This window comes from Chiloscyllium punctatum, chromosome 27 (assembly GCF_047496795.1).
Source record: "Chiloscyllium punctatum isolate Juve2018m chromosome 27, sChiPun1.3, whole genome shotgun sequence".
Classification (NCBI taxonomy): Eukaryota; Metazoa; Chordata; class Chondrichthyes; order Orectolobiformes; family Hemiscylliidae; genus Chiloscyllium; species Chiloscyllium punctatum.
Genome location: NC_092765.1, coordinates 7,660,932 through 7,683,143, shown reverse-complemented (window position 1 = coordinate 7,683,143; position 22,212 = coordinate 7,660,932). Strand labels below are relative to the sequence as shown.

Genomic DNA, 22,212 nt, shown 5'->3' with positions numbered 1-22,212 from the left:
AGGTATTAATATTTTACAGGAGACTGGAGAATTCTCCGTCATTAACAGCCCTCACCCCAACCAAATCCAAATGAGTGAAATATGACAGAAATGGAGAGGGGGTCACATTTTCGAATCAACGACTGCATTGGGGTTGGGAACATGACCACCTAGTGTCCTTACCTTTGGACCGGGAGGCCCGCGTTGAAGGCCCACCTGTTCCAAAGGTGTGTAATAACATCTCTGAACAGGTTGTTTGGAAAAGAGGTTGGATACAAAAAAAATGTTTGGCTAATTATATTTAAAAAAACACAGCACACTCACCCCATCACCCGCCTCTCCCACTCCCTCGCCGCCCAACACTCCCTCACTACTTTCTCTTTCTCTCCAGGAATAGGGATTGCAGGCAGCCCATCGACCCATTTTGGAAAAACAAAACAAATTCCCGTTTCTTGATTTAATGAACGTGATAAATGTTTACCAGGAACTTGTTCCACTCACCTGCCAATTCACGCTTGATGGTTGTATGTATCTAACTCAGTCTCTAACAAGAAGCTAAATCATTACCTCAAACCAATAGGAACAAAATCAAACCACAGAACGTGCTAAAGGAGTTTTAAAGAAAGGAACTTACCTTTATATAGCGCCTCAGGACCTCCACAAAGCACCTCGCAACCAAAGAAATATTTTTATAAACATTAAAAACCGAGAGTGCTGGAGAAGCTCGTCAGGTTAGGCGGCATCAGCGGAGAGAGAACACACAGTTAACGTTTCAAATCCAGTCATGCCCCCTTCCAAGTTCCTGAGAAGTCCTCCCGCATCTAAACGTGAACTGTTTCTCAGATGTTGCCAGTCCTGCTGAGTTTCTCCAGCAATTTCTGGGTCTTGTTTTTTAAAAAATTAGATCTCCAGCTTCTTTGCTCGTACCAGAAACAGTTTTAAAGGTGTAGGGACTGTTGTGATGCAGGAAACGGCTGCAGTCACAGAGTACACAGTAAGATCCCACAGACAGTAGTATGATAAACAACGCCTTGAAAGATGTTGGTTGAGTAATAAATGATTCTAGATTAGAGTGGTGCTGGAAAAGCACAGCAGGTCAGGCAGCATCCGGGGAGCGGGAGAATCGACGTTTCAGTCTTAAATTCTGCCTCATTCCTGATGAATGGCTTATACTCGAAACATCGATTCTCTTGCTCCTCGGATGCTGCCTGACCGGCTGTGCTTTTCCAGCACCAGACTCCCGACTCTGATCTCTAGCATCTGCAGTCCTCACTTTCGACTACCTGAGCAATAAATGGGGCAAAGTGAAGATATGTCTTGACCTACATCTGATAACCGGAAATGTCTGCCCTAAAACCACATTGCCTGTTAGACTGTGCAAGACTGGGTGAGGCTGACTGTATTCCTTTCCCGAACAGCCCAACACAACACAAAACGTTAACTGATTATGAATGTAACAGGCAAAACAAAACCTGTAGATGTGGCAATCTAAAACAAAAACAGAAAGTGCTGGAGAAACCCAGCAGGTCAGGCAGCATCAGTGGAGAGAGAAACAAGAGTTAATGTTTCCAGTCGTAGAGCCAGAGAGATATACAGCACGGAAACAGACCCTTTGGTCCAACTCGGAAAAAGTGAGGACTACAGATGCTGGAGATCAGAGTCAAGATTAGAGTGGTGCTGGAAAAGCACAGCAGGTCAGGCAGCATCCGCAGGAAAATCGACGTTTTGGGCAAAAGCCCTTCATCAGGAATTTTCCAAAACGTCCATTCTCCTGCTCCTCCGATGCTGCCTGGTCTGCTGTGCTTTTCCAGCACCACACTCTCGACCCTTCCGTCCAACTTGTCCATGGACCAGATATTCTAAATTAATCTAGTCCCATTTGCCAGCATTTAGCCCATATCCCTCCAACCCCTTCCTATTCATATATCGATCCAGGTGCCTTTTAAACGTTGTAATTGTACCAGCCTCCACCACTTCCTCCAGCAACTCATTCCATACACGCACCACCCTCTGCGTGAAAAAGTTGCCCCTTAGGTCCCTTTTAAATATTTCCCCTCTCGCCCTAAACCTATGCCCTCTAGTTCTGGACTCCCCCACCCAGGGAAAAGACCCCATTTACCCTATCCACGCCTCTCATGACTTTATAAACCTCTATAAGATCATCCCTCAGCCTCCAACGTTCTAGAGAAAACAGCCCCAGCCTATACAGTTACTCCCTGTTGCTCAAATCCTCCAACCCTGGTAAGCATCTAAACCTGCTTCAGAATGCCACCTTCACGGTGGCTCAGTGGTTAGCACCGCTACCTCGCAGCACCTGGGACCTAGGTTCAATTCCAGCCTCGGGTGGCTGTCTGTGTGGAGTTTGCACATTCTCCCTGTGTCTCCCATGTGTCTGCAGTCCAAAGATGTGCCAGTCAGGTGAATTAGCCGTGCTAAATTGTCCATAGTGTTAGGTGCATCATTCAGAGGGGAATGGGTCTGGGTGGGTTATTCTTCGGAGGGCTGGTTGGCCCGAAGGGCCTGTTTCCACACTGTAGGGAATCTAATCTAAAAACCTGGTTTCAGATTCCAGCGTCCAAGTAATTTGCTTTTATTTAAAAACCTGCTGAGTTCCTCCAATAAAATATCCCAAAATGGGCGGATTCACACAGATTCCCAGTGCAAAAAATGGATCTCTCACAAATTCTTCCAGAATAGCGCCAGGAAAGTCCGGCTCACGCTGAATGGTCCAACGGATTTCGAACTAAACTTCAGAAAAGTATTTCAGATATAAATATTTTACAGGAGAGTGTGGCATCCTCCCTCATTAACAGCCGTCACCCTAACCGATCCAAAATGAGTAAAATGTGACATAGAAACGGGAATGGGGGTCAAATTTTCGAATCAATCACTGCGTTGGGGTTAGGGGGAAATCATGATGAAGTTATAGTGAAAACTACACAGCACACTCTCTCCTTCCCCTTCTGCCTCTCCTCACGTTATTGCATTTCCTGGTGTGTCGTTAATAGGGAGCGGACTGTAATTAATGTCAGCAGATAGCAGAGTCTATAGATCAGTCTCTTTAATCGGTTACACATCTCCAACATACAGCCCTCAAAATAGAACATGAGTTTCCAAAAATGCTTTAATGTTAATAGACTGGGATTTGACCTTGTGATGGCTTCTGAATTCTGACTAATAATAGGATGGTCGTGGATCGGACCTATTTTAAACGGTGCACTGGTCAATGCTCTTATTTTAAATTTCAAATTCCAATAGTGGCCACAGAACTCGCGGCTCATCCCCCGCACAGCGCCGCGCGTAATTACAGTATTGTAGTCCAGAGAAGCTTCTCCTAATCTAAAGTAACACGCCCCCACCCCCCTCGGGGCTGGTGCTAAACACGGCACAGCCTTCCCTCAAATCGCTGAACACGGTCTTCTCAAGGAGTCAGAACACACGCGATGGGCCGAACGTTTCTTTTGTGTGTTTTGTTTTTGACCCGCGTTTCACTCCTCACCGCTGCCCAATTTTCCCCACGTCCTGACAAAATACCAACGTCAATACGGAAAAAATACATTCTCGCTTTCGTTCATAGTAGACAGCATTCGACAGGATCGAAAACAGCCAAGTCTTCTAGAATTGAAATCAGCTACCTGATGAAGGATCAGAGCTCCCAAAAGCTAGTACTTCCAAAAACAAACCAGGTTGCATTATAACCTGGTATTATGTGATTTTTAACTTTGACTGGAAACGTTAGCTTGCTCTCTCTCCATGGATGCTGCCTGACCCACTGTGATCTCCAGCATTTGTTGTTTTCAGTATCTGCAGTAATTTGCAGTAAATTTCCCAGCATTTGATAGGGGCCCCTGGTCCTCTCCTCCCCCACTCCAAACACCTCTCCCACACCTTATGGCATCTTCCCATGCAATCACAAAGCATGAAAAACTTGCTCCTTTATTTCCGCCTTCCTCACTATCCAAGGCCCCAGGCACACCTTCCAGGTAAAACAGTAAAACCTGCACTTCACTCAATCTATTCTACTGTATTCACTGCTCACAATGTGATCTCCCTGGGTAGCATAGTGGACCAATGGCCAGCATTGCTGCTTCACAAGTGCACATTCTCCCCCTGTCTGTGTGGGTGATGATGGTTTCCTCTCCAACAGTCCAAAGATACAGGTTAGGGGGCTGGGTCAGAATGGGATGTTCATTGGAAGGTCATTATGGACTTGATGGACCAAATGGACTGCTTTCACATTGTAGTGATTATATGACAGTGGGGGGATGAATGACAGACTGACAACCTCTCTGTGGAACACACACACTCCATCCATAAAAATGACCCTGAGCTCCCAGTTGCATGCCCCTTCAACCCAGCACCATGTTCCCTAGACAATATTTCTGTCTCCAATTACAACATTTAAAAGGCATCTGGATGGGCATATGGAAAGGAAAGGTTTAGACCATAAGACCATAAAGCAAAGGAGCAGAAATCAGGCCATAGCCCATCAAGTCAGCTCCGTCACTCAATGATAGGTTTCTCAATCCCATTCTCCCACTTTCTCCCCATAATCCTTGATCTCCTTGATACTCAAGAACCTATCTATCTACGTTTTAAATATACTCAATGACCTGTCCCTTTTCTCTCTCCCTCTTTGAACATTCTCCATGTACCCTATTCATTCAACACCCCCATCCCATCATTACATAAAGGTCACACTTTCTCAGGTATTTTCAACACTGACTAAGGGTGACTGGACTCAAAAATTTGATTTTTCTCTTCAAAGGCAAGACTTATACAGTTCATGGTGGGGACCTGGGTAGTGTGTAGAACAGAAAGACCAAGGGCATCTGGTACATAATTCTTTGAAATTTGCATCACATACAGACAAAAGGCATTTAGCACACTTGCCTTCATTGCATAAACCTTTGAGTATAGAGTTAGGATGTCATGTGAGGCCTCCTGGAGTATTGTGTGCAGTTCTGTTTGCCTTGCTATAGGAAGGATATTATTAAATTGCATAAAAGATTTACCAGGATGTTGCCAGGAAAGAAGGGTTTAAGTTATGAGGAGAGGCTGGATAGGCTTTTTTCACTGGATCATCGGAGGTTGAGAGGTGACCTTATAGAGATTTATAAAATCATGAGGGGCATAGATAAGGTGAGGGATTTCAAGATCAGAGGGCATACTTTTAAGGTGAGAGGGGAAATATTTATAAAAGACATGAGGGGCAACGTTTTTACACAAAGAGTGGTTTGTGTGTAGAATGAACTTCCAGAGGAAGTAAAAAAATTTCAAAGACATTTGGGTTAGTACATGAATAGAAAAAGTTTGGAGGGGGGGGGGGACATGGGCCAAAAGCAGGTAGATGGGACTAGTTTAGTTTGGGAACATGGTCGGCATGGACTACTTGGATTGAAGGGTCTGTTTCCATGCTGTATACCTCTGTAAATGCTGCCAGACCTGTTCTTTTTCATGCAAAAGATGGTGTGTGTATGGTATGAGCTGCCAGAGGAAGTGGTGGAGGCTGGGACAATTACAACATTTAAAAGGCACCTGGATGGGTATATGAATAGGGTCAAGAGGGATATGGGCCAAGTGATAGCAAATGGGAAAATATTGTGTTGGGATATCTGGTCGCATGGACGAGTTGGACTGAAGGGTCTGTTTCCATGCTGTACATCTCTATGACTCTATGACTCTATGGCATGAGCCAAATGCAGGAAAATGAGTCTAGTTCAGTTTGGGAAACCTGCCCATCATGGACAAGTTTGGCCAAAGGGCCTGTTTCCATGCTGTAAGACTCTATGACAACTGCACCTTCTTTGATAAAACCAAGAACTCCTGATTCCACACTGTAGGGATTCTAAGTTCTCATAAACTCTGGATGCTGGACATCTGAAACAGCATCAGAAATTGCTGGAGAAACTCAACAAATTTGGCAGCATCTGTGGAGATTCATGGTAAAGAGCTCCTGTCTGACCTGCTGTGCTTTTTCAGCACCACTCTAATCTTGACGATTGGAGAGAAAACTGAAAACTGAGTTAACACTTTGAGTCAAGAGACCCTTCTTCAGAATTGGGTGTTGAGTTACTCAAAAAGTTAACTCTGTTTTTCTTTCCACAGATGCTGCCAGAACTGCTAAATCTTTGCAGCACTTTCTATCTTGGCACGGTCTTTCAGACAGGTTGAGGGGAATTGTGAGCCATGGGGAGGGGTATTCTATCTATGTTTACAATGCTAACAATCTATTGCTGTCCAGCAATCTGGGGGATGGTAATGAGTAGTGAACAACTTGCTGTGCGTGCTTTACAAACGAGTTGTTTGTTTTGTAAACCAATTGCAGTAATTTTGTGTCAACGTGAAGACCAGTTCCCCTATTTTAATACAGCTGGAATGGGGGGTGTTGTGGCATAATGGTAATGTCCCTCCCTCTGATCCAGGTGTCCTGGTTCAAGAATCACCTGTTCCAGAGGTGTATAATGACATCACTGAACATATTGATTGGGAAAAAATATCCAGAGGTTTTAGTCTAAAAAGGGTATGAAGGTTCTAAAACAAAATCAAAAATTGTTAGAGAAATTCAGCAGATTTAGCAGCATCTATGGAGAGAAAGCAGAGTTAAGGGTTCAAGTCCAATGATCCTTCTTCAGAATGGAAGCTTTCAGTTGTGTATCAGTCAGTAACTCGAGCCTTGCTTTCTTTTTATCTTTTTCCAGAGGGCACTTCTCTGACTCAGCGCAATTTCCCGGCATCTTTTTGGGACAGTAATTACCAGGTGCCAGCCCCTTGCCCAGCCCCAGCAGCGAGTAGCAGCAGCAGCAGCAGCAGCATTGACTCACCCCCCGCTGAGCTCCATTTCAGTCCCACAGAGCCTTACCCGGGTCCCCTACACCCTCACCTAGCCCAGCCACCGGAGCATTGGCACTACCCGCTGGGTGCCTCCCTCAGCCCACAGGGTGCAGCGTACCATCACCCCAGGACTATCCGTGAACTCTACCCAGTCAACCCCAACCTGGACCCCCGCTACAGCTCCCTGCTGGTGCCAACACTACGCTCTAGCCGACTGCAGCCAGCCATTTCCGGCCAAGAGACAAGCTCCCCATGGACAGGGGTCTTCCCCACCGCCGAAGTGACACAAACTTTAAACTTAAACGTGGAAGCAGGTAAGCCTCTTGTCCAATGTTAAATGGAGAGGGGTGCCCACTCTGTCAATGTGGAAATATGAGTGAATCAGGGCAATAACTGCACTCTCAACGCAGTGTCCCTGCCTTCGAGCCTGAATGCCTTGATTCAAATCCCACCTGTTTCAGAGGTATATCATAACCCATTTGAAGAAGTTAATTAAAAATATCTAAGATCACAATCCAATAATTGCATCCTGCAGCGTTGTGCCATTTACTCCAACCTTCAATCTCTTGTTGGATGAAGATCTCTTGTAGATTGTACTTGAATTACTTGTTTATTAAAAATAGATATAAAAAATCAATTCACCACTTCTTGTCTGCTCTGATCCATGTTCTTAATATTAATTAACCTTTACTGTGGCTCACATTGCAAAACTAAACACTTCACTTTCACTTTTCAATTAACATGTGGTTTCAGTTTTAAAGTATTTTGGGAGGCAATTTTTGACACTATTGTTCCACATTCATCGCGTAATTTGGCAACTTTATGACTTTTAATTTCTGATCAGTTGTGTCACCCGCTCCCCTGGTGTCTACTTTTAATTGTGTTTCATAAATTGTTTCGTAAAGGTTTGATTGATTGTATGTGAGCGTCCATCTTCAAGAGAGAGAGCAGAGCCTCTGAACAGAGTTAGAGTTCTTTACAGTGAGCAGCTACAGGGTACACATTATTTGGTGAAGCCATTCATTAGTACAATGGCTTGGCTTCATCAGTCAGAGCATAGAGCATAAAAATTGGCAAGTTATGTTGCAATTGTGCAGAACTATAGTTAGACCACATTTGGAATATTGCATTCAGTTCTGAGCGCCACACTACCAGAAGGATAAGGCGGCTTTGATGAGGGAACAGAAATGGTTATCAGGATGTTATCTGGTTTGGAGGGTATTAGTTATGATCAGAGATTGGACAAACTTGGTTTGTTTTCACTTGGACATTGGCAGCTGAGGGGTGACCTGATAGAGATTTACAAATTTACGAGAAGAATGGATAGTCAGACTCTTTTCCCAGGGTACAAATGTCAATTAATAACAGATGTAAGTTTAAGGTGAGAGGGAGAAAATTTAAAGGAGATGTGAGTGATAAGTTTTTTACATAGAGCCTGGAATGTGCTGCTAGAGGAGGTGGTAGACACAGATACAATAGTAATGTTTAAGAGGCATCTTGACAAGGACATGAACAGACAGGGAATAGAGGGATACCAATAGCATAGTGAAAGAAAGTGTTCAGTTTAGAAAGGTGTTGTGTGTCCATGCAGCTTGGTAGGTCTAAGGGTCTGTTCTTGTGCTGTATTGTTCTTTGATAATTGGGATTCCTGGGCTGTTAGCTTCCTTTGGTGGTGCAATTCATTTCTTTACCTGGTTTCCTTTCAACCTTTCTTTTCCCTCCATCTCTCTTTCTTGTCAGGTCTTCAGAACCACGACAGAGCTAAGGATGTGTTCTGGTTTTAGACATGTGTGGCCACCGGGGTTAAGTGTACTGGCTGTAATTATGTACTGTGATCTCGGTTACAGCTCAACCCTGCTGTCTTCCTGGAGGACTCCTCTTCAGCTGATTTCTGGAAGACTTTGGGGACGACTTAGAGAAAACTTCCACACGCACACACACAGACATAGGCACACCTCTTTGTACATATTCCCTGTCAACAACGGATTTGGGGACTAACCTCCCTCTCATTATAAGTGGGAGAACACATGCAAAAATGTTGTAGGAAAAAGCATTCAGTGAGATTATCGCAAAGGAGGATTCCTTCAGCTCTCATGTGACTGAAACTGGAAAGCAGGACTGAAAAGAAATGATAATCACAGTTTTTATCATAAAGTGGTTCAGTTATCTTTCCCCCTCTCTTTGTGTTTTTTTTTGATGTGAAGAATTTCGCAGTGATTAAAGGATTAAAAAACATCAAACACGCCTCATCGTGGAAATGTGTGTTCTTTGGGTTCTGTTTTTCCAGCAGTTTTGTTCAGAAGGATCACTTCACACCTGTGAGTTGGAATTACTACATGTCACCGAGAGTGGTTCAAATGGTACTGTGGAAAGAGAAAAGATTATCCAATTTTTATTTCATCTTCCAAAATGGATCTATTGATGAAAAAACAACACTTACGAGAGAAACGTTTATCCGTTTTACTTTCTTACTCAAGTATTACAGCAAGTAGCGGAGATGAGTTGATAATCTCATTTTATGAAGATGCTGATGGGAAACCTGGATGATAAATTGATTGAGTTCTGAGGAAAGGCCACTCAACCTGAAAAGTTAACTTTGATTTCTTTCCACAGATGCTGCCAGACCTGCTGAGCTTTTCCAGCAATTTCTGTTTTTGTTTGTGACAAATTGATTGAGTTACCTCATGGACTGAGGAAGGTGAATCTGTCATGTACTCGGTTAGGCTAGTACGTTTAACTCAGGCTGCTGCAGGTAATCCTGGAGCTCTCATTGTATGCCTTGTGCCTTTGCTACAGTATCTGTCTCAACATGGTTGGGTTCCATGTCATGGAACCTTTTTGTAAAGCAGGAAAGCCCTTTCTTCTAACCCCATTTTTCTCGGTAATTCAACATCTTGCAAATCAGTTTAAAAAAATGTTCAGTCAAGCATCGCTGTTTCTGCACTGGTTCTTTTCAATTAAGCCAAGAGACTCTGCTGTGCCTCCTCCCTATTTTTAGGAACTGATATCTTCTAGGGTTGGCTCAGTCCAAACTCCCTCTGGCTTGTAGTATGTAGCTTGGAAGTGCTTTCAGTTTTAGAAAATGACATGGATCCATTCTCAGTGAAGCATTGGTAGTTGAACCAAAAGATCTTCTGCCTTGCAATTGAGCTCAATATTTTTAATCAATTTGTTCAGAACACATTTGGAGTAGGTGGGACTTGAACATAGACCCTCTTGGACTAGAAACTGGGACATCAGCACTGTACTACAAGATATGTTAGCCAACTTGTTTGGTCATGCTATGATACACCACCAGAGCAAGTAGGATTTGAACACAGACCTTCCAGCTTAGAGATCGGCACACTACCATTGCATCATAAGAACCCTTTTGCAATAGGGTGTAGTATAGGATAGATTGGTTCAATGGGTGATGCACCCACTTTTGAGTCTAAAGTTAATTAATTCAATCCTCACTCTAGAAACATGAATGCATAATTCAGATGAAGACTTCACTCCAAAACTGAAAGAGGATGACACTGATGAAGATCTTTCAGATCTAGTATCATTCTTCAGATGAAGCATCACCTTCTTCCTTGTGTGGGTCTGGAAAATCCCATAGCACTACTCAAAGAAGAGTGGTGGTGATTGTCCTTGTCTCCAAGTCAGTAATTATCATCTTTATTAAAAATAATTGAATGGTCAGCTGCACACATTAGCCAAAAGAACACTTCTGTGACAAACTGACATTGTAAAAAAGTACTATACAAATCCAAATATTTTCCTTTACTTTCCTTAAGTTGAATTAGGTGTTTCAATCTTCCCATTGGTTTGTGTCTACTGCACAGGGATGTTGTGATGAGCTTGTTGCTTGAAAGTGAAACTACAATCAAAATCAAGAAATTCCTTCATTGCACAATACTCTTCAAACATTGAAATCTGGTTGCTAGTACAGTTCATATATTACTGAGACTGGTAGTAGAATAATCTTGGGCAACTAACTTAGGTACAAATATTTTAATGACTTCTGCAAGCTCCTGCTGATTTGACATAGCCTTAATTATTTGAAGCATTATGTTTATGGTATTTGGTGAATCTTTGTCTTAGATGTGACTGGTGTATGAAATTTGAAGGCTCAATTTTTTTGCTGTTGTTATCCAACATGGCTTGCCTAAATGGTTCAATGTAGATTCATGTCTAATCTTGATTGATACAGTTTGAGGTCATGAAGACTGTCAGTATAATCATGAATGGTTATTCAAGCAAACACATTCTTCTGCAGTGAATATGTTCTGTGAACTAAAGATTTTAGCTGCATTTTTCCTCCCCAGCTGATTCTACTTCCCTCTCTTCCCAGGAACAGTAGCTGAATACTGAATACTGTACACTCTTTCTCCCTGCATGTAGCTTTCCTATTGATAGAGCTCTCAAAGATAGTGGAATCAAGGGTTATGGAAATAAGGCAGGAAGAGGATACTGATTAGGAATGATCAGCCATGATCATATTGAATGGCGGTGCAGGCTCGAAGGGCTGAATGGCCTACTCCTGCACCTATTGTCTATTGTCTATTGTCTATTGACACATACATTATCTATTAAACTGCTTCCATACTCAGTGCCACAAGAGGTTGTGTAGTGTTTAGAAACACATATTACATTTAATTAAACACAAGTACTAATTAATTACTCGTACGTTTACTGAAAACGTGCCTCTCCCTTTTTGGAAGTCTGATTTCATATGATTTCAAACTATTTCTACATGCATTGTCAAGGAAGATTTTGGGGAATTCTTGGGGAATTAGACTACAAAATTTAAACCTCGGAACAAAACATTTTTTGAAGAGTTTGTTGCTTTTGCAAAAAAAATGCATGAGGTCCCTATAAAGATATTATGAAGCTTTCTCAAACGGTGGGTAGTAATTAATGGTGTCAGTCTTGTTCAGAGGACATAAGTAAACACAAAACTGACCTTAGATGTAATAGTGGCATTATGGATACTGGTTTGAGAGCCATGTGGATTTTGAACAATAGGATCCACCAGATCCAAGTTATACTGCTGGATCTGCCTCAATTTCTGGCCATTATGATCTACAGAATGTAATATATTTGTTCTCAACAATGTCTAAATTGGAGTCAAATTTCTAATATTGCTCAAGAGCACATTTAACAATTGTCTCATGGTCTCCAATAGAATGCAAAATGAAAACTTTACAGAGTTTGAAGTGAAGAAAAGCTAGTCAGAATATTTAAACACTATTTGCTTGGCTATTTCACTCTGATTTATGCTACTGGTTTAATGCCATTACAAAGTTAAAACCATTTCACATGAGTGAAGAACTGTCAGCATAACTGGTTGCTATTTTTGCACAACAGGACTATCCAAAATACAAAATAGAAATGCCACAGTGCTCAGCAATGAAGTGTTTTTACTAAGTACTACAACACCTCATAATACGGGAAAGGAATGTAAGCCTTGAGACATACATAACTAAAGTGTTTCATGTCATTTACACTGGTTTGATTTGAATAAAAACAATTTTAATTAAGAGGCAAATTAGGCTGTACATAAAGAGACCTTATTAATGTGAGAGAACATGTAGTGTGAATACTATAACCTGTTTAGTCTGCAGTGTGATAAAGAATATCTACATCCAAATTCGATGTATTGTTGTAAACACAACAACGTGAAAATGAATTTAACTATATGTAAGTATTCTTGTCATCCATTTTTTATTGTTATTTAAGTGTTAATGTTTTGTGCTCTTGTGGAAGTCAAGCAAAAAGGTGTACCCCTTATAATGCAAATTAAACCTTTTATTTTACCTTTGTATAATGTGATTAGAAAGAATGTCAGTTTTGTGTGTCTAGCTTATACCTGAAGGCATTTTATTACTATTGATTTTGCACTTATTATTTTTAATTAGCCATGTAACCATCTTTGCCTTTCAACTTGGAGAAAACATATAGACTGTAAGATTTTGGATGATGTACCAATGCTTAATCATCTCTTTCAGGTAGTTTTAAGAAGTTGAGAGGCCAAAGCAAGGCAAATTATATGCAGAGTTACATTGGAGAAGATCAGTATGATAGGCTAGAAGATATTTTCCTTTGTCATCAGGTTCCATCTTTCTTCTTGAATTGAAAAAAGTCACTGTGATTTAGAATTTGCTAAGAACATGTACAATAAGCTAGACTATCTTTAACAGGATTTTAAAGAATCATAGAATTGTTATGGTGTGGAAAGAGGCCATTCGGCCTATCATGTTCCCCAAAACATTAAAGCAATCTCCCACCTTTTCCCATCTTCCTGAACATTGTTTCCATTCAAACAATCACCCAGTGCTCCTCTTGAATGATTCATTGAATCTGCCCCCACCGTGCTTTCATACAGTGCATTCCAGAGCCTAATTACTCGCTGTGTGAGGAAAAAAAAATCACATATGCTTCTTCTTCCAAGTTGCTTTAAATCTTATATTCAATTCTTTAATTAGTAGACCCAGTTTTTCCCTATCTACTCTATCCAGCTCCCTCATGATTTTGAAAACTTGTATCAAATCTCCTCCTCTCCAAGGGAAACAGTCCCAACCTCTCCAGTTTATTTTCATAATGAACATGTCTCATTAACTAGAACCATTCTTGTAAACGGCTTCAGTACCCTCACCAGTGCATTCGCATCCTTTCTGCAATGTGGTAACCAGAACTGTACATAAAACTCCAGATGAGGTATCATTATATTGTAATGTTGAGACATTTATGTAGAAGAAACTCTTGTACAACACCTTTCAAAATCTTTCCTTTCACAACTATTCCTAAGTTCTTACACCCATCATTTTCCTTCAACTTATCTCAAATCTTGTTTTTATTTAGTTTTATCTGCTTTGATTGGATCTTGTATTATAGATTGTGGATTTCTAAATCGAATGGGCTAATTTGCTAATTAAGGCTTATGAACTTTTTCAAATACTCTGGTTTTGCTGCCTTATTATGTAAAGAGCTATTCTTGAACCAAATAATTCACGTTCACTGTAACCACATACATTCATAAGTGATCTTTCAAAAGCACCATATGCACAACTTCCATTCATCTCGCTGAGCTGCATTTGATGCCATGAAATGTTATTCTAATGTACACTGTCCGTTAAATCATGTGAATTTTAGAATCATTGATGCTATTGTGGGCAGCTTATAGATACACAACACATAGCCAATGATTATATTCTTCATTGTGGAAAAATAGTTCCTTCTTAAGATAGTGGTGACATGGCAGCTGCAATAATATCATTCATGTATTCTTAGAAAAGTGAGGTCAGACGCCATTCTTGTCCATTACTTTGATTAGGATTTACCTTAGATGGTGAGCTTTCACAAGCGGAAAGCTCTTTTTTGAGTGCTGGAGCCTTTATCACTTGACCGGGGGTCTGGGTGCATTAATAATCAAAAATCTTTAGCAGACCTATAGGCTTCTTATTGAACCAAGCCACCATTTCACCTTAACTGAGCATAACATTAATGCAGGAACAAATAAAGGAGGACAATCTTAAACTTATGTAAGAGTGATAAGTACCAATACAGTTTAATTAACCATTGAGGACAGTACTGTAAATCCATAAACCCCAATGTCGACTGAGCCATGAATGAGTCCTACATTTGTATATGCAAATGCGTTAATCTGTTCAAAATGTCATGAAGACTGGGGCCTTCTGATTTTGATGCATGCATATTGAGGCAGGGCAGACAATACTGGAATTAGGCCGTTCAGCTTATATTCACAACCACCTGATGAAGGAGCGGTGTTCCGAAAGCTAGTGTGCTTCCAATTAAACCTGTTGGACTATAACCTGGTGTTGTGTGATTTTTAACTTTGTACACCCCAGTCCAACACTGGCATCTCCGAATCAGCTTACATTAGACAGAGAGATGTTCAGCAAGTTATTGGCTCTAGAATGTTATTCGTGCCTAGAATGGGGTCTCCTGGCTGTGGTAGGCCTGCAGTGGAGATTATGTATGATAATAAATAAATAAATACAATTAAAAAGATAGATAAGACAAAGAGAAGATGGCAAAGTTGCTTTTATGAGGGGAAGATGCTAACTTTTTTTTAATCACAGAATGGTTATAGCACAGAGGGAGGCCATTCAACCCTACATGTCTGAACTGGCTCTCTGATGAAGACATTTACTTGCTGCCACTCTCCAGCCCTCTTCACTAGCTGCACATTCTTCCTTTTCCTCCCCACTCAAATGCTACAATTGAATTTGCCTCGCCCTGCTCAGAGGTGGCACATTCCAAGTCCCAGCAATCCTGCTGTGTGATATTCTCCTGCCTCATTGTTTCATTCCCTGAAATTTATTCCTTCTGGATCTTAACCCTTTCACCTACACAATTACAAGATTATGAAATAATCACACCACATATCATAAAAATGAAATGCCTCTGTAACATTTTGTGATTGAAGGCTGACTCCTGTACAATAATGAAGTTTACGTTTAACATACAGACATAAGCATTTAATGATTCTTTACAGAGACATTGAAGTTGTATTTTATTAGAATTAGAATGATGTAGGTGTATTCAACAATTAGAGTCAAAAGTGTGGCACTGGAAAAGCACAGCCGGTCAGGCAGCATCTGAGAAGCAGGAGAGTTGACGTTTTGGGCATAAGCCCTTCATCAGGAATTCCCAATGAGGAGCTTATGCCCAGCAGCTGACTGGCTGTGCTTTTCTAGCGCCACACTTTTGACTCAGATCTCCAGCATCTGCAGTCATCACTTTCTCTTAGTCCATAAACAACAATCAGTTGATTGAGAGCTTGCCACATAAACTCTGTCTGAGTAATTTTTTTTGCAGTTTTAGATTGAATAAGATTTATTTGATATTGTCACTTGTACCTAGGTACAGTGAAAAGTGGATAACTTCGCCACATTCTGGCACCATCTTGGATTGCAGAATAAATCACTGAATGAATTGTGTAAATAGTAAAATACCGAATAAGTTGATATTAAATTGATGTTACTGAAACTGAAGCAACTTAAAAAGTTCAACGTTCCCTCTCTGTGGCCTTCACCCTCTCTGCTCCCTCACTATTTGACATCGTTCTCAGGGTCCTGACAATCTGTTCCTTTTCTTCCACCATCGGTGCCCCTGCTTTCGCATCTACTAGCTCCGAGCTGGAGACAGTCGTGCTGCACGGGTCCCACATCCTCCACTGACACTGGACATTGACTGATGGGGCCCTGCCTCTGAGTCCACCTACAGGGTCTTGCTTCATCTTTCAATGCCACGACCCCATTTGGAGCAGGGATGGAGATACATGGGGTCCCGGCCTCCTGCAGGAGGACATGAGAAAGCCCCCGGGTCAACCAAAGCAAACACATTACAGAGCTAGTAATGAAGCCGTGTGGTGCAGCAGAACCTGCTGCAGGAACTAAGAGTGACTGAACCCCACACTCAAGAGCTGAACCCTTTTTTTGGCGTTAACACTAATTTGAGACTAACTGTATTTACAGTATGTGTACATACACCAACTACATCTTAATTCAAGTTCTGTTACTGTGTGTGTGTGTGTGTGTGTGTGTGTGTGTGTGTGTGTGTGTGTGTGTGAGAGAGAGAGAGAGAGAGAGAGAGAGAGGAAGAACATCATTTGTCCATCATGGAGGAGACACCATGTTTGTTCATTTTGCTTAAGAACTGTATTTTTGTACTCACTTTCAGAATATATGTATCACTGGCAAGGCCACCAATGTTGTCCATTCCTAGTTATTATGTTCAGTTGATTCTTGCCTCACAACTATTGTTTTACAATTGATTGGTCAGCTAATTCACTTCATAGATGCTAGGATTTAGCTATATTTAGATTGAATGAATTGGATTTATATAGATCTTTCATAGCCTTAAGCTGCCCCAATTCCTCTCAAAACCAATCAAGTACTTTGAAATGTGGGCACTATTGTAATTTAAGAAGAGTAACACATTGGTAAGACTGGCATCAAGTGCAATCTAGACTCTATAAAGTTGGCTAATTCTGTTGCAGCAAGTAAATTTCATAGTTCCTTGAAAGTTGAGTTGCAGGTGGACAGGATATTAAGGAAAGCGTTTGGTATGCTTTCCTTTATTGGTCTGTACATTGAGTATAGGAGTCGGGAAGTCATGTTGCAGTTGTACACTGCATGGATTATGCCACTTTTGGAATATTGTGTGCAATTCTGGTCTCCTTGCCATAGTGAGGATGTGGTGAAACTTGAAAGGGTTCATAAAATATTTACAAGGATGTTGCCAAAGTTGGAGTGTTTGAGGATTAGGAAGAGGCTGAATAGGCTGGTGCTATTTTGCCTGGAGTGTTGGAGGCTGAGGGGTGACTTTAAAGAGATTTATAAAATCATGGGAAGCATAGATAAAGTGAATAGTCAAGGTCTTTTTCCCCGATAGGGGAGTCTATAGAGCATAGGTTTAAGGTGAGAGGGAAAAGATTTAAAGAAGACATGAGGGCCAACATTTTCATGCAGAGTTTGATGCATGTATGGAATGAACTGCTAGAGGAAGTGGTGGAGGCTGGTACAACTACAACATTTAAAAGGCATCTGCATACATGTATGAATAGGAAAGGTTTGAAAGGATATGGGCCAGAAGCAGGCAGGTGGGATTAGTTTGACACTGACTGGTTGGACCTGGACACTGACTGTGCTGTACAACACTATGACAGTATGATATCTGTTTGGCATGTATGAGTTGGATCAAAGGATCTGTTTCTGTGTTTTACATCTCTATGACTCTATTAATGTATTGAAGCAGTTGAGTTTTTACAAGAATAAAAGCATTCTCATATTATTTCTTCCCTAGTGCCAGATCAAAAAAAAGTATTTTTTAAAATTTAATTTCACAACTTGTCCCAATTGAATTTGAGCTCACAATTCTGCCCCTTATCACTGTAAATAAAGAAGGCAATAAATATGATAACTGTTGTCCAGTTGAGGGTAGCCTAATTCACATGCTATTACTTTTCTCAAACTTACAAAAATTAAACTTGCAGAAATATGGATGAAGGTAATGTTATCAGGTTTAACTAAAATAAAATTTCAAACATTTCTTTCTAATGTTCAGATGTTTATAATGATCCTAATTGCGGTTCATCATTTAAGTCCTTTACTGGTTTTAAAATAATGATTTACCAAAGTTTCCCTTTACTTCATAATGACCTTTTGATTGTTCCCTTGATTAATTTGCAAGAATAAAGCTTGCCATAATTTGGCTTGAATGGCATTTTGATAAAAGTAGTGAACACAAAATAAAAATACTCACTCGTTAAACAATCAAAGCAGAAAATACCATTGAAAGGAAATGCATCATCCATCATCAGTGACAGCAGAACATTACATGCAATGTAGTTCTCTTATATTTTGACTGCTGACTACCTGTACTAAACAGTCTGTGTTTACAAGTGTCTAACCTCTGACAGATAAGGAAACTCATACTGATGTAGATACACATGGCATAGGATTAACAGTAGAACTTCAAACAATTTATATCAGATGTTGTTCAGAGTGCAATGAGGGAAACTTTGATCTTTGAATTGAAATGTATTGATGGTTGCTAATGGATCCCACAAATTCTATTACCTTCCTGCTAACCCATTGGAGTGGAATTACAAATCTTACCATTTAATGAGATAAATAATTTCATTGTTGTGTTTGCATTTTCTGACCACGTTCCAACCTATTTGCTCATGGTCTTTGACATTGCTTACGGTAGAGCTAAGTATACATGAAAAGAAGGAGGAATGTTAGACCCTTTGTTTGCATGGAGTTTATTTTCATCTTGTAGCTGTGAGCAGGTTGTGGTCAGATAAGACTTGGTTTCATCTTGGTCTTATCTGTGCCCAGTTGCAGTCATGGTGTGCTGGAGAGATCTTTTAAAATGTAACAAAACCTTCTTCAGACAAATAGACTCCTGACTGTATTGAAATAAAATCCTGGCCAGCAGCCACTAGGTTTTGTTATTAAAGGCCAAATCTATCCATCGCGGGAGTAAAGAAACACAAAAAAAAATTAAAGAATGGGACTTTATCTTAACAAATGGCTGGAGTTGTTCCATTTGATTTGCTTAAGACCAAAAACGACCGCAAAAGCCAAATGAATGTTTTATTTCAACTTAACCCTTTGTCTAAAGGGTCTATGCTTAAAATGAGCACTCAAAATAGGAGTTCTGTCACATTTTAGATCACCCATTTCAAATTCAGTCATATTGATCTTAGAAAGACAGTTATTTCATTCTGCGGCTTGAAATCTATAAGATCTACCAAAATGTCAGTGTCAGTTATTATTTCATAATAATGTCTTTAGACCTGTAAATTTATCAGTTTAATGAACTGACCATTTTAAACATGTCAGCACTTCAGCACTAGAATAAAAGTGAGACTTTAATGGTATGATGCACTTAATATGGGAGGCCCTGTCATCCATGTGGATGGCTACAGAATCCAGAAACAGATGGGGAACTCTCTCAGGGCAGAGAGGGTTCATACAAACATTACAAGGACAATCTGTAAAAAGAGCATTGCAATCTTCTTCATTCTAGACCACTTTGCTTGTAAAAGCGACTGTAGCTGACCAGGCCACATGGATGTGAGTGCCAAAATCCAGCACACATATCAAGGGCCATCAATAACAAACTCGCAACATACAATGTGGCCAGAGCAAGGACAGAGATGGTGCAGCTTAGAATTTCTCCCGATTACAAATAATGACAATGTGACCTTCCAATTCTGTGGAAGTCCATGCGTGATCTTGCACTAGAGCCTTCAGTCATGAGAAGATGAAGAAAAAGTATTGAAGTGTTGAACAGTTTGGATTTACTTAAGTAACAAGAGGTCTAGCACTGATGAACTTGTTATAAAACAATGCAAAATCAACGGGAGCATTTGTGCATAAACGTGTGCATGTGTGCATGTGAGTGAGTGACAATGAGTTGATGTTGAACTTATATAAGGCAACTGTTAGACCTCAGCTGGATTATTGTGTATAGTTCTGGGTGCCACAGTATTGGAAGGACATGAACCTGTTGGAGAGAGTCCAGAAGTGATATACAAGATTGGTTTTAGTGATGATAAGCCTCAGGTATGAGGATAGATTGAAGTAGTTGGGATTCTTCCCCTTGTAAAGAGGAAGGCAAAAGGGTTCTGAAGAAGGGTCAAATTAGACTTGAAACATTCACTCTGTTTCTCTCTCAACAGTTCTGCCACACTTACTGTGTTTCTTCTGTGCTTAAGGCAAAGAGGAGATCTGATAGATGATTTCAAAATCATGAATGAGACAGATAGAGTGGATTTGGAGAAACATTTTCTACTTGTAAAAGAAACAAGAATGAGAAGGCATGGATTTAAAATGATTTTCAAAAGAAGCAAGGGAAATATGAGATAAAAGCTTTTTCACTCTGATTAGTTAGCTTATGCAATGCACTGTAAGTGTGGGGGAGACAGGTTTAACTGAGGCATTAAAGAGTTGTGTGTGTGTGTGTGTGTGTGTGTGTGATAAATGGAAGATTTTTCATTTTCTTTATCTTTCGAACTTTAAAATACTACTTGCAAAGTCATAATTACACTTACCCCAATTTTGGTGAGAACATGGAACTCTGTATCACAGAGAATGCCAAATCCTGGAACTCCCCCCGAAGGTCATTGTGGGTCAACCTACAGCACAGGGACTGTGGCATTCCAAGAAGGCAGCTCACCACCGCCTTCTCAAGTGCAACTAGGGATGGGTAATATTTAGTTAGCAATACCCATATCCCACGAATGATTTTTTTAAAAAATGGCATGGTTGATGCAAAGAGGCAGTATTTTATGTTTGAGCAGAGACTTGACAAATACATCAGGATAGAAGAAACAAACAAGGTTTCAGGTGGGGGTGGGGGGGAGGCAAGAGATTAAAGTGGGAAGATTCTAAGCACTGATAAAGACCAGTTAAGTCTAATGCCTCTCTGCTTGCTGTAAAATCTGTATAATTTTGGGAAAAATGGTATAAAGTGAATAATCCTTTTTTTTCTTTTAGTGTCCTTTGTTTGGTGTCCCTCTGTCTTTATTTGGGTTAGCAAACTGTTTTAAAAAATTGATTTGTGTTTTCTTAAATGTACGTTATTTAGAGGTGGGATTGAGTTGAAAAAAATTAAGAGATTTGGCAGGAGAGGTACAGAGAAAGCCAAACAAAGAATATGAAGGTAAAATAAACTAGAACTTGGGTCACAGTTTCAGAATATGGGGTAGGCCATTTAGGACTGAGATGAGGAGAAATACCTTCACCCAGAGAGGGGTGGGCTTTTGAAATTCTTTGCCTCAGAAGGTGGTTGAGGCCAAAGCTTTGAATGTTTCCAAGAAAGAGTTAGATATAGTTCGTTGGGCTAACGGGATCAAAGGGTATGGAGGAGAAAGCAGGAACAGGGGACTGAGTTGGATGATCAGCTGTGATTATGTTGAATGATAGAGCAGTCCTACTCATGCTCCTATTTCCTATGTAATCTAAAAACTGTAACTATGGTTTTGGAAGAAAATGATTTGCCATTTATGTGGCACCTACCTTGACCTCAGAATGGACCAAAGCACTTTGCATCCAATGAAATTCCTTTGAAGTACATTGTTAGATGGAAACAGTTTATGCACAGAAAGCTCCCACAAACAGCAATGAGCAATATCCAATATGTTATTGGTTTCTTTGAGGGATAAACTTGGAGTCCAAGGGCAGAACCTTCCAGTCTTTCTTCAAATTTGCTCTGCGTGATGTTGTGCAGCTACCTCAGCGGGCGTACAGCACTCTCTCAGTACTGCACTGTAGAGTCTGTCTGAATACCACTGACACAGCTTCAGTATCTCTGGTTGCAAGCCAGCCCAATCATGTTATCTAGGAGAAAGTGAGGATTGCAGATGCTGGAGATCAGAGCTGAAAATGTGTTGCTGGAAAAGCGCAGCAGGTCAGGCAGCATCGAAGGAGCAGGAGAATCGACGTTTCGGGCATGAGCCCTTCTTCAGGAAGGGTATGGAGGGGAAGAAGCCCTGCATGAGCCCTGAAGAAGGGTTTATGCCCAAAACGTCGATTCTTCTGCTCCTTGGATGCTGCCTGACCTGCTGTGCTTTTCAATCATGTTATCTGTCCACATATACACCAACACAACTCACTACATTGTGCCATACATGTGCAATCAGTTTTGCTGTAGATAACATTCTAGATAGTGCTATCTATATCAAATCCCACCACTATTCAAAGGTGTCAATCTTAGGAGTGGAGAGCCTGAGGACATGTTAGGAGAATGTGATGCTGCTATTAGGAGTGCAGGCAGAGGAGCTTTCATTTATTAGTGCAGCTGTAGCCAAGAGGTTTCAGTACGTTAGAGCAATGTTTATTGTATAAGCATTGAATACAGTTATTTAAAAAATGG

At 40.7% G+C, this 22,212-nt stretch overlaps 1 protein-coding gene across 5 annotated transcripts in view; it reads left to right on the top strand.

Annotated features, from left to right (window-relative positions):
- LOC140453389 (transcription cofactor vestigial-like protein 2) overlaps positions 1–14,576 on the top strand; it is a 60,899-nt gene extending 46,323 nt beyond the window's left edge. For 3 of the 5 annotated variants that reach the window (XM_072548001.1, XM_072548002.1, XM_072548000.1), the window contains exons 3-4: positions 6,681–7,127; positions 8,554–14,576. In XM_072548001.1, the coding sequence (XP_072404102.1) occupies positions 6,681–7,127; positions 8,554–8,597 (491 nt within the window). In that variant the 3' untranslated portion in view covers positions 8,598–14,576. The remainder of the gene's footprint in view (positions 1–6,680; positions 7,128–8,553) is intronic. The other 2 variants (XM_072547998.1, XM_072547997.1) reach the window with 2 other exon arrangements.
- Positions 14,577–22,212: the final 7,636 nt, after the last annotated feature.